Here is a 12,223-nt window from a genome sequence, read left to right as displayed (position 1 = left end):
CAGCTGAAGTAAGAAAAGTGGCTTTAATCGTCCAGTGTAATGCCATGAATTTTGGAGGGCTATGGAAGGTCTCAGTTTCAGATGGCTGTTTGCACCTAGTTCTTGGGAACTTAGCCCAGAACAGATCCTGATAAAACAAGTATCCTTCATTTTCAGGAGAAAAAATACAGATCTGAGTTCAGCTATAACTCTTATCTCTTAAAAAAAAAAAAAAAAAAAAAATTACATTTTCCTTTTTAAGACCTGGTATGAAGGAACAGGACCAGATGTGCTGCTGCCCAGAGCAGTGACGACTGTGAAGAGCCCACACCATGATCCCCATGCCGCCCCTGCACTGACAAAGCCCAGGAGGTCACAGTTACAACCCAGGAAATGTAGAAGGACCTACTAGACCAGGTTGCTCCAAGCCCCATCAAACCTGGTCTTGAATATTCCCAGGGATGGGGCAGCCACAGATTCTCTGGGTAACCTGTGCCCAGGGCCTCACCACCCTCAAAGCCAAATTTTTTTCCTAATATCCAATCTAAACCTTCTCTCTGTCAGTGTGATGCCATTCCTTCCTGTCCTCTCACTCCAGGCTCTGGTAAATAGTCTCTTTAACATCTTTCTTGAGTGCTCTCCTCAGGTACTGGAAGGTCACAGTTAGGTCACCCCGAAGATTTTCTTTCCCAGCCTTCCCTCACAGAAAGGGGCTCCATAGAGGGCTCCAGCCCTCTGCTCATCTTCATGGCCTCCTCTGGCCTTGCTCGAACAGGTCCGTGTCCTTCCTGTGCTGGAGCCCCCAAAGACCCAACGTTTTTCACTAATTCCCTGATGCACAACAGCGCCAAAAGAGAACCTCCTGCATCTGCCGGCAGCAAGCTGTGAGTAACTGTGCTTTCAGAAACGCTGAGTCAAGACAACGTGCTGGAACTACAGGAGAAACAAGTTTTATCTGTGCGTGGGGAGGGCATGACTTAGAGAACACTTTGAATTGCACAAAATTCCATGGAAAAAAGGTTTACAATTGTTTGTTTACATTTTGACTTCTCCTGTAGCATAAACAGCATTGTTGCATAGTTACCGTGGCAAATAAGATTATTCATATTGTCCCTCAACTTTGCTCTCTCATGCTGTTTTCTGCAAGGCCATCAACCCTCGCCATGCCAGGGCTGCTGAAATTACAAACAGCAGTGGGTGTCAACCACAGAGTGGAAAAAAAAAAAAAAGAGTACTGAGCATATTGCAACACTGGAATTGGCACAAGATAAGGACAAGGTGCCAAGGTTTAGCCTTTTTATTTTCACAGAATAAAGTCAGAAATGAACAGGTGCAATCTCCTAACCAGAGGCAAATCCACTCCAGATAAAGTCTCATAATCTCTCTTTATGTGTAAGGATGTTTTATAGACAAAACCAGCTCAGACTAGAATGTGGAAGCAAATAGAAGCAGTCCAAACAGTATTCAAGCACAAAAAGATGCCAATAAAGAAGAAAGAGTAGGAAAACCCTAAAAGACACACAATGAAAGACTCTCTTCAGCTGGAAGACCAAGGTGGAATGAAGCTTTTCTAAGGTACCCATTTTACTTGATTGGGAAGTAGGTTCTGGCTTGATTTAGCGAGACAAAACCAATTTTCTCTAGAGGTAATCAAGTGTTTGTGAGTGAAAAGGTCCTCCTTCTTCTATATTATATCACACAGGAGCTTTCCGACCACCAGCTGATGTTTAATTTGTGACCTGGCAATGGTCCAGCACCAATGTCCAACCCCGAGTAGCTGCTCCTGTGGTGATGCAGCTTCCCTTGGCGCTGATCCCTCCACTGCACTTTGCAGGAGCAGCAGTATCAGCCACATGAGAGAAAAAGAAAGCAATAATAACGCTAAAACTATCAAGCTAAATTAAGAAGTGGTTCAACTCCAAAAAATCACACTGCATAAGGCTAAAAAAATTTTATTACATGTTTTGGGTGGTTTTTAATGCACTCGGAGTCAGTAAAATAGCTGTGCCTTCCAAATCAAGGCACGTCGGGTACACACCGTTCGCGCGACTCCTACTGGTCCCTACTGGGGAGCCGCGTGCTCCCAATGCCATCTGCTGGCAGAGCCGCCCAGGGACGGCAGGGGCACAAACGCGGCGCTTTGTGGCTCTCTCTCATTCTAAGCCGAGAGCAGTTACGCACAGGACTACTCCAGGAAGTAAAACTACTTGGACGGGAGCGCCGCTGACACACCTGGAGAGACAGTTATCAATCAGGGAGCAATTAAGTCGTGCGTAACGAAGTGACAGGTCTGCGTGCCTGGGGAGGGAGAGGGAATGTTTCCTGCTGCAAGGATCTCGAGCCAGGAGTCTGCCAACACAACTATGAAACCACAGCTAGGTGAAAGCACAGATTAGACACTTCACTTGAAACATGCAAATTGTCTCTTAAAAGTCTTTTATATTAGGCACTTACCTATAACATGGTGGCAAACCAAGACATTTACATTTTACCACATTAAGCAGAGAATGAAGTTCAGTGAGATGAAGATTTAGCAGTTGGTCTAAGAACAAAACTTGTGGGAAAAAAATTACTCATAGGATCACAGACTAGTTTGTGTTGGAAGAGATATTACAGCCCATCTCATTCTAAACAAGACACCTTCCACTGTCCCAGACTGCTTCAAGCCCTGTCTGACCTGGCCCCACAGCTCCTCAGGGCAGCCTGTGCCAGGGCCTCAGCACTCTCACAGGGAAGAGTTTCTTCTCAGCATCCCACCCAAATGTGCCCTCCTTGTATAAGATCAAGTGCTGGAATAACATCCCTTGTTTCTGCCTTTCTGCCCGTGCAGGTGTACAGGCACTCACATTGTAACAATGAATGGATGAAAATGAGGGGGGTCACTTTGCCTTCTGAGCACCAATTTTATGGTGTCTGGGTGGCTTTTGCAGAGAATAGAAAAGCAAAAATTTTTTCAGAATTTGGTAAACAAATCAGGCATATCAATACTTCCAGCATTTATAAAGTTCTGTTCCACTTATCCAGGCCTCACATTAGAAGAGCTGAGCACACTCTGAGATTAGAGGCTACTACCTGGTGTAGATCAAAATGAAAAAGGAGCAGGCAAAGTACAGCTGATTCAAAGAGGACTTTCTACCCTTTATTACCTTCTGGACAAGCACAGTGGATGCCCCATCATCCAAACAGTCAAACGGCAATAAAATATGAGAAAACATGGCTCTGGTTCGCAAGATCCAAACTTCAAGAGGAAAACAAAGCTATGGAGAGTCACATTTTACAGGCATAATTAAAGCAAACACTTGGAAAAATAAAGTCAGCAGAAAGTGATTCATCAACCAGTTACAGTTTTAATATAAAAAGTTTTAGTCCAGTCATAAGCTTAATAGTTCAAATGAAAATGAGTAGTGGAACTGAAATCTTGAACAAGATGATTTTGTTTCAACATCAAGCTTGTTGGGTGACAAATACAGTCAGAATACACCTGTCCACACCCGTGGTTGCCTAAAACTGGGTGCCTGGTTGTTTCAAACACCACCAGACATTAGACTTCCTGAGGCATACCTTCTGCAATGCCACAGCAGCTGCAGCCTGGGGGAGTTCAGCTGATTTTTGGCTAATTGTACACACAGGTGTATCTACATACAGCCTACAAGGATTCGGTGAGGACAGTGACTGAAATACCTTCTCACTCTTTGTGGACACTCCTGGACTCTCCCACAAGTGGAGAATCTTGCACTCAGTGTATTATCACATCACATCTGCAGACACAGATATTTAATATTTAGATTTTGATGGTTTAAGTTTAGCGCCTGTCAGGAGTACAAAATTCAAACCAAAACATCCTAAAAGTTGTATAAAGAAAATACTGATAACCATCACAATTTTCCTGAAAAAAAAATCACCAAACCCCAAAATACCTATATACACCCATGCCAATCATAGCTTCTCAGAAAAAAAAGGAAATGGCATGTAAGAAAAATAATACCTTTAAGAATAACATTGTGAACTGTTATTCATTCTACCAGGAAGGTACAGTAATAGCTGTTTACAAACAGAAAACACTGAGAAAGAAAACATCTCTCCTTAGGGCAAATGAAGTTAAACAATTCTAGCACACTACAGCAGAAAGGGGAAGTATTTGCCCTAAATTAACACAAAAGGCAAGCTGGAAGAAAGATGGCAACTGTATTTTTGTTGGCCTCTTCCTATACAGTAACTTCCAGGAAGAGGCTGCAGTATATTACTGTTATCTGGAAAAATATTAATAAACTCCCAGTCTTCCTACCAAATTACATCACCTCTAGAAGTGTTTTGGTCTTTTAATACCTAATCTAAGGCTTTATGCCTACATATTACAGTTGGGAACTTGTTTGATGAACATAAATTTAAAAAAGCAAATACTGGTCAGTTGGCAGAGGGTTTCCAGGCCCTGGGGTGTCACAAGGTTGAAACTCTTCCATCTGTATTTTGACTGACTGGAGCCAGCAATCCTTCTTCCAGAGACCCTCCCACAGACATTTACTCCTATCATCTCTCGTTCTCAGTTAACTTAGTATTTAACAAACCCCTATTTTTGTTTCCAAACCTTTCACTTGAAGCTGTTCTCTCAGATTAATTCCTCTAAAACCATGCAAAAAAAGCTAACAGTATTTTCTGACTTCAGATAATTTCAACTCATATTCTGCAATTTTTCATAAGTTAACAGAGCTATGAATGAGTTAAGGCACCCAAATGCCCATCAAAGGAAAAAAAAAATAAATACCTTGGGCTAAATACAATGAAGTGTTCAGCAGTCATTTAATTGCACAATCATCTCCCTAATTTGTAGAACAATGCTGCCAATGTCTCAAGGGATCCTAAAATACAAATATTAGAAACTCTGCAACTGTGACGGACAAGGCATCAACAAGACATTCCCAAGGTTCATTCTGGATTCCTGGCTCCTCAATGTAACTGCTACTCCTAATGTAATTAGCATTTAGCAGCAAGATCAGCATGTTCTAAGAACGAAATAAATATTCACACAATCAATACTAATGGTTTAAAAGCTCAAACACATTATTGAAATCAATACGTTTCCAATCTTTCTCCTGTCAATACAAGATTGCAGAAACGAGACCCTTGGCAACAACATTCACAGCTCTCAGGACCACAGAAGCTTCTGCAAATGAATTCTAGGCCTGAAGTTTTGTTGTCTGTGGTGCCTGTGAGGTGTTTTACTGTGTTCGGAGCTGGTAGTCTGTAAAGGGGAAAAAACCAACAAAAACCCAATTTTAGTAATTTGTCTCATTAAAAGGAGTAAAGCAGAGCAGCAAGTTGGGATAAGGTGATAAAATGCATTCTTATATTAATATATATTATTACAAGAATATGCAAATATCAATAAAACAGTGAGAGGGGGAATAGCCTTAAACTGAAGGAAGGAAGGGTTTGACTAGATATTAGGAAGAAATTCTTCCCTGTGTGGGTGGTGAAGCCCTGGCACAGTTGCCCAGGGAAGCTGTGGCTGCCCCATCCCTGGAAGTGTGCAAGGCCAGGCTGGATGGGGCTTGGAGCAGCCTGGGACAGTGGAACATGTCACTGCCCACAGCAGGGGGTGGAACTGGATGAGCTTTAAGGTCCCTTCCCACCCAAACCAATCTGGGATTCAACAATTCTATGAAATAAACTCCTATATTTGCTTAGAGTGGCCATGAGAATGAGCTCTAAAGAGATAAAGGCAATTGTGGGCAGTCATGCTTAAATGCCAGAAAAAAAACTAATTAGAAAAACAAACAAAAAAGTGAAAAACTAACTAAACAAAAAACCCCAAATGACAACAATACCACCACCACAATAAAAACACCCAACAAAATCAAACACCCCATTTTTGCTTGCTAAAAATCTAGTATCTTTTACTAGACAGTGTCTTACACATTTTAAAGCTGGCAGAACGATATGTGTGAGCATACTGTTAATGATGTGTTTGTTTTTAACTCTACCAAATTCCAGATCAATTAGGAAATACTTAAACAGCATTACCACTCTACCCCACTGGGTCTTTAATTAAGACACCAAAAAAGGGGACTAGAAAACAAGCAGCATAGCTTAATCTACTGTGTATCTAAACTAGATAGTTCCATCTCAAAAACAGGAGTTTCCATTTGTAGGTGTATTCTGGAGAAACAAAATATTCCCCTCCTCTCACCTCCATTCTGGGTGATGTACCGGACCCAGGGCAAAGCCTGGTAGCCACTCTTCTCAATTATCTTTAAGTAACGAACCTGGAAAGAAAGGTCTGTAAAATATAAAGTCTCCCACGTTGGCTAAGCAGCATTTAGCAAAAAAGGAAAGCAAAAAACCCAACCCTTTTATGTGTAAAAATCTGTTTTATGGATAAAACTAAACAGGAATCATCGAGATGAGAAACACCTCATGTGTTAGAGCCCAGCATGTGAATTTATCAGTATTTCTGTTTTCAATCACTAACCTGGATTCCTGAAGTGGTGAAATATGGAATCTCAAACTTTACACTAATGGGAGGTTTTCCTTCCTTGTCTTCAGCTTCAACACTTGGAAGTCCAAAGTGAGCTCTCATCAGGTATTCTTTTCCACCCTACCCAAAAGGGACAATTTTTTTTTCTTGAAACAAAAAAATTATAAAAAACTTGCAATGTTACAAGTAGTTTTCTTAATGTCAGACTGCTGAAATCCACTATTTATTCCAGCTCTTCTCCAGGGCTTCAAAGTGACGTGTGTTTTTATTTTAAAAATACTTTTTTTTTTAAAGATGCAGGTCCAGTCTGAGGCATAATTCATTTTCCTCCAGCCTCATACTCAAAAATTCAGATAAAACAGTGACACACAGCTACACTACCACACCATTAGCAGTGGACAGAGCTCATGCTCATGGAACCACCCAAGAAGTAGAGCCTGACAAAACTTAAATGGCTGCTGCTAAAGCCAGGCCAAGGATTACACCATCCAGAGCCATCACTTAAAAATCTGCTCTCTTCCTGCGTTCTGAAAAAATATTCAAATGAAACAAATATAAACAACATCTTATTAGCAAGTTCCAATCTTTCATCCATGGAAAAAGAGGAAAAATCCACTACTACCTGTCTGATACTGAGAGGGTTTGCTTTAGGCAGAGCCTAAATGTCACTGAAATGTTAGTGTTAACTAATTATTACACTCTTGGGTAGTAAGAGTAAAAAATAACACTTACTGGAAAAGATTTAATGGACCAGACAATTTCACTGTTCTCTGGAACCCATTTGACACTTCCAACAGTGGTTTTAAACTTTGGCGAGTCTGCATCGTTTGGAACTGGGATGTGAATCTCCACATTGTTGGCAGTTGATCTACGCTTAAATTGACTCTTCGCCTAAAGAAGAAAAAAAAACAGAGCAGAAAAGCAGGGTCTAAGTATTTCCACGATGCTGGCGAGCTCAGAGAGCTGTGAGACACAGCTCCCCTCCACCCCAACTTGTATCCTGAGAACCAAAACTGACACTGAGATCATAACTTACAAATGAATTCTTCAAAGGTATCCAAATCCCACAGAAATACTGAATACTTGTACAAAAATGCATATACTGCTCATCAAGCTTTGAAAACAAACGAAAGAAGACTAAAAATAGCCACGATTGTTTAAGGATGTCTGACCTTGATCATGTACTCGATGCGGCTGTGGGAATGTTTCTCAATCACAGACTCGATCCAGATCAGGGGTTTTACCTGGTGGTGAAAAACCACATCACAGTTCTGGGTTTTACTCTGACAGAGTCACCAAAATGTTGCTTTCCCATAAAACTACACTCAGTATGTGAACCACACAGAAAATGCAGCCTGTGGTGTTCAAAATGACAGAATTGTGGTTTTAGAAGAAATAATTATACAAATGAGCAAGCACTGATATACCAATGAGCAAATGTTACAAGAATTATAGGCTTAAAAACGTACATCTCAGATTAATCCCTAATAACAAACACTTGCACCGGAAAATATTTGATGTTTTAACATACTAGGGACTGAACTATGTCCTCCTTCCTATAGACCTTCTCTAGATTGATTTTTTTTACTTTTCTGAAACGAAGGCCATCTTTATCACCATACTCCAATAAAACTAAGTGACATAAATACTGTTGTTAATAAGCACAATGAATTGTTACACTGACATTATGCAGTTAAAAACATAGCCACAGTATTTCAAAAACATTTTCAACAGTAGTTGAAAATACAGAGACTTATTGCCAAGTTACGTCTAAACTTTATTCTTTCTGCAAAAGGAGCAAGCACCAAGTTTTGCTATTAACAGTTGACTTGAAAACCCATGTGCTGCCTATGTTTTAAGAAAAAAAAATGAAGGGAAAGCCATTGTGGCTACAATCTAAACCATTCCTATTTAAAAAAGGCAGACATCCAGACTCACGTGGGTATTGAGGCGATATGACATGAGCTCAAACTCTCCGTCAGGTGGAATGAAGGAGATTGTCCTGTCATTTTCAAAGCGAGAGAGACGAACACACTGGTGAAACTTCACATCTTCCAGTTCTACTGATTTACTTTTCCCACCTAGCAGAAAACACACAGGTCATACAAACTGTGGCCCAAGTCTCACCACAGCACAGCTGCTGCCTGCTAACATTCCTTCCTTTTAGCTGACTTTCTAGGATCAGGACAGCGACCGTCCCCCTGTGCTGGGCACTGCTGAGGTGCCTCAAATCCTGGGATCAGTTTTCGGCCCCTCACAACAAGGGAAACATTGAGGGGCTGGAGTGTGCCCAGAAAAGGAAATGGAGCTGGGCAAAGGACTGGAGCACCAGGAGCAGCTGAGGGAGCTGGGGGGACACACCTGGGGAAAAGGAGGTTCAGGGGGAGCCTTCTTGCTCTCCACAACTCCCTGACAGGAGGGTGAAGCAAGGTGTGGGTCAGGCTTTGCTCCCAGGGAACAAGGGAAAGGACAAGAGGAAACAACCTCAAGATGTGCCAGTGGAGATTTAGGTTAGATTTTGGCAAAATTTTTTCACTGAAAGGATGGTCAAGCATTGGCACAGGCTGCCCAGGGCACTGGTGGGGTCACCACCCCTGGGAGTGTTCAAAAGGCCTGTGGATGTGGCACTTGGGGACATGGCTTAGTGGGGAACACAGTAGTGTTGGTTTGGACTTGATCGTTTTAGAGGGCTTTTCCAACCTTAATGATTCTGTCATTACAGTGCTACCCAAGCATCCCAAAATTCAAGATTCTAGATAGCACCTGTCATGATTATTGTGCTACTGCAACACTCACGGCCTGTATTATCAAAGAGAACTTTGTCATTCAATCCAAGGCGCAGCTCTGGCATTCCCGAGAGGAAGACTCTCATTTTAATGGATCCAACTATCTCACTCCGTAACACGTTTCCATTGGCACTGACCTGAACAAAGATGAAGGGAAAGGTCTGATGTGGTATGCTGTGACATCAAGCAACACTCCCACCCTGTGCCCATGCCCTGGGTTTTCTTGGATGTGTTTCTTATGAGAAATTAATCCAGTAGAGTGAATTAGATCAGGGACATGAAGGGGTGCAGACAGAGGAGCAAAGGACATATCCAAAAATCAGCAATACACATAATTAAAGCATTACTTGTACTGGATTTCCTTGGGGGTATTTAATGATTTACATCGCTTTGGGAGTCACAGCACACTATCCACAGTCAGACTTTTTATTGCAGGTTATCATATAAAAAGTTAGAGTACAAGGTACCCACCAGAAGGTTAACAGACTCTATGACATCCAGGAAAACCTCATTTTTCCTGTATTTTATCCCCTCTGATCTCCATGAAACAGCATTTGTAACAGTGGCAGGTGGGCGTGGGGCTCCAGTTTCAAGTTTGTGACCTTCCTGAGTGATGTACCTTCACAACCACAGAATTGGCATTAAAAAAAAAAGAAAATTAATATTTTTGATAATTGGAACACACCAAAACATTTGTCTGCCTATGGAAAAAGGCTCAAGACATTCCAAGGGCTTTGTCGCTGTAAGTGATGCAGAGTGATACTTACTCTTGTAAAATTTTACTATCAGTTGTTTGTGGATAACCAAAATCCATAAGCTCATCTAACAACTCATAAATAATAACAAAATTATCTCTAATGCTCTCTTCTTCCAACTCCTTGAAATATTCAGAAAAAACCTGAAATGAAATGACAGGAGGGAGGGGGAGAAGAAGGACATTAACTGAGGAAGCACAGCACATGCAGAAGGTACGCCTGCATCTAAAATAATAATCTTCTAAAGTTCCAACCCAAACCCCATACTTCACAAACAGCATTCTGCTCGGATCAGCCCCAGGAAACCCACCACAATTAAAACAGACACAGAGAATCCTAGAAGAAACTATTATGAAAAATATTTATTCTGGAGAAAATATTTTTCACACCAGGTACAGAAGAACCAAACACAGGATCTGTGTGAGGTGCCACGACACATGCACCAATTCACAGTTCTCCTCCAGGTGCTCAGGTCTTGTGCAACTCCTTACAGCACTGTGCCCCATCCTCTGCCTACTCAGCTACAAAATACCAGTGCCCTTATTAGTGGTTTAAGAAGATAGTTCTACAAAATAACCAAATATAAAGTTAAAATGCTACTATCAAAGTTCTTAAAAAATATGAAAGCTCTACGCACTTTTATTTAAACTGAAAAGGACACAAAGGTTCTGAAATATACTCACCTGAACTACTTTATATAAAAATGAAAACACCAGTGATACACAAGCATTTTTCTTCGAAGTTGCAACAACTGATAAAGGATGTTCAGGAATGTGCATTTTAAAAAGTTTACTAAGTGCATTCAAAAAAACTTTTAGGCAATTAAGAGTTGGCTAGAAAAATTTAGCATTAATGACTTAACAGCACCTCTGATCTAAGGAAATATGAAGATAAGCATTGATTAAATCATCCATTAGAGCAAAATCAATAAAAACACTTTTCTGGACCTTATGCTGCTGGTGCATATTACACTACATAAAGCATAAAAAAAGCTTATTTAATATAACCAACTTTACTGAATATAGCCTCCTTACATCACTTCCCCCATTCTCCAACTTGCATTTTGACATTAAAAAGAAAAATAACAGCAGCCCTTGGCATGTCAACACGTGTGTAGGACAAAGGATACGATACAGGTTGTTATGTTTAATCCACATGAAACGAACTCCTCCATGTGCTAGGATAGGAGAAAGCGTCCCCTCTTCTTCCTTTTCCATAAGGATCGGCATAAAATGTTCCACCTCTGACATGTCCACATCTCCACGGTAATTCCGACAGATCAGAACCTACAGAGAAAGCAACCAAATCCCTGTTTTTTCTCTTTCATAAGGACGTTATCGTGCAAGACACACAAATGCTTGAAAGGCCCTTTTAAAATCACCCAGCTTCCCTCAAGCCTCTCTGCATTTTGAAGTGCAAATCACAATGTCAAAACACTTTGCCGATTAGAACACAAATACCAAGATTTAATTGCAAAGTCACGTATTAGTATTTTCCAGACCTATCCTTCCCCTATTACTGCTCACGGCCTAACAACGATTTTAGGATAGGAAAACACGCAACTCCTCTGAGGCAAAGCAGCTGCAATAACGGCAGAGATTATTCCCCGGGGGATGCCGCGGGCCCTGCCGCCTCATTCAACACCTCCACCTGCGAGGGGATCCGGCCCACAACTGCCCTGTCCCCGTTCGGCTGATCCCGGGCTGGCAGCGAGGCGCTGCCGGCAAAGGAAACGCGGCCCCCGCAGCCCTAACAGCGGCGGGGGAAGCCCCAGCTCGGCGCCGGCCCCGCTGAGCCGCCGCGGTCGGGCCTCACCTTCCCCTTCAGGTCCAGCACATACACGGCGCTGGCCGACATCGCCCCGGCCCCGGCCCGCGCGCCTTCCGCTTCCGCGGGAAGTGACGCCACGAGCCGGAACCGGCGGCTGCGCGCAGCGATACGCGCGGTGCAGCGGAAGGACACATCGAGCGGGCAAGGAGCTGTTAAATAGTCCCCGTAGCGCTGGCACAGCCCCGGGGCGGGGCGAGGCGAGAGTCCCAAGGCCGCCCTGCTTGAGGTGGGAGCCCCGGACACATCCTGAGCACCCAGGGCTCAACCGACGCCCGCAGCGGGACCTAATTCGGGTTAAGAACAAGATTGCGATTTAAGCGGCGCGTTAGGGTTTCGAACATCAAGATACACGTCATTCCTCAGAGGGGGTAAGAATCGTAAAGGCAGGTTCGGCGCTT

The 12,223-nt window shown here is 42.5% G+C and overlaps 1 protein-coding gene across 1 annotated transcript; it reads right to left on the bottom strand.

Moving 5' to 3' along the window:
- Positions 1-3,303: 3,303 nt before the first annotated feature.
- On the bottom strand, positions 3,304-11,914 carry AP1M1 (adaptor related protein complex 1 subunit mu 1). The gene is made up of 12 exons (XM_082298112.1): positions 11,811-11,914; positions 11,125-11,281; positions 10,679-10,746; positions 10,008-10,138; positions 9,712-9,859; positions 9,251-9,377; positions 8,393-8,535; positions 7,627-7,698; positions 7,187-7,345; positions 6,449-6,574; positions 6,167-6,242; positions 3,304-5,218 (listed from the first exon to the last, which is right to left on the bottom strand). Exons 1-12 carry the CDS (start codon positions 11,850-11,852, stop codon positions 5,196-5,198), a joined length of 1,272 nt encoding a protein of 423 aa, XP_082154238.1. The 5' UTR covers positions 11,853-11,914; the 3' UTR covers positions 3,304-5,195.
- Between the last annotated feature and the right edge of the window lie 309 nt (positions 11,915-12,223).

Source organism: Coloeus monedula, assembly GCF_965178545.1.
Source record: "Coloeus monedula genome assembly, chromosome: 27".
Taxonomy (NCBI): Eukaryota; Metazoa; Chordata; class Aves; order Passeriformes; family Corvidae; genus Coloeus; species Coloeus monedula.
Note: the sequence above shows the minus strand (reverse complement) of the source record. Positions and strands in the feature narration are given on the sequence as shown.

What these genes read in the sequence shown, in the direction of transcription:
- AP1M1 (XM_082298112.1), bottom strand. Translation starts at nt 11,852, where the DNA reads ATGTCGGCCAGCGCCGTGTATGTGCTGGACCTGAAGGGGAAG. An exon ending in TCACCACTTCAGGAATCCAG is followed by an intron (nt 6,243 to 6,448) that starts GTTAGTGATTGA and finishes CTTTCTTTCCAG; the next exon opens with GTTCGTTACTTAAAGATAAT. An exon ending in GTACATCACCCAGAATGGAG is followed by an intron (nt 5,219 to 6,166) that starts GTGAGAGGAGGG and finishes TCCCCTTTACAG; the next exon opens with ACTACCAGCTCCGAACACAG.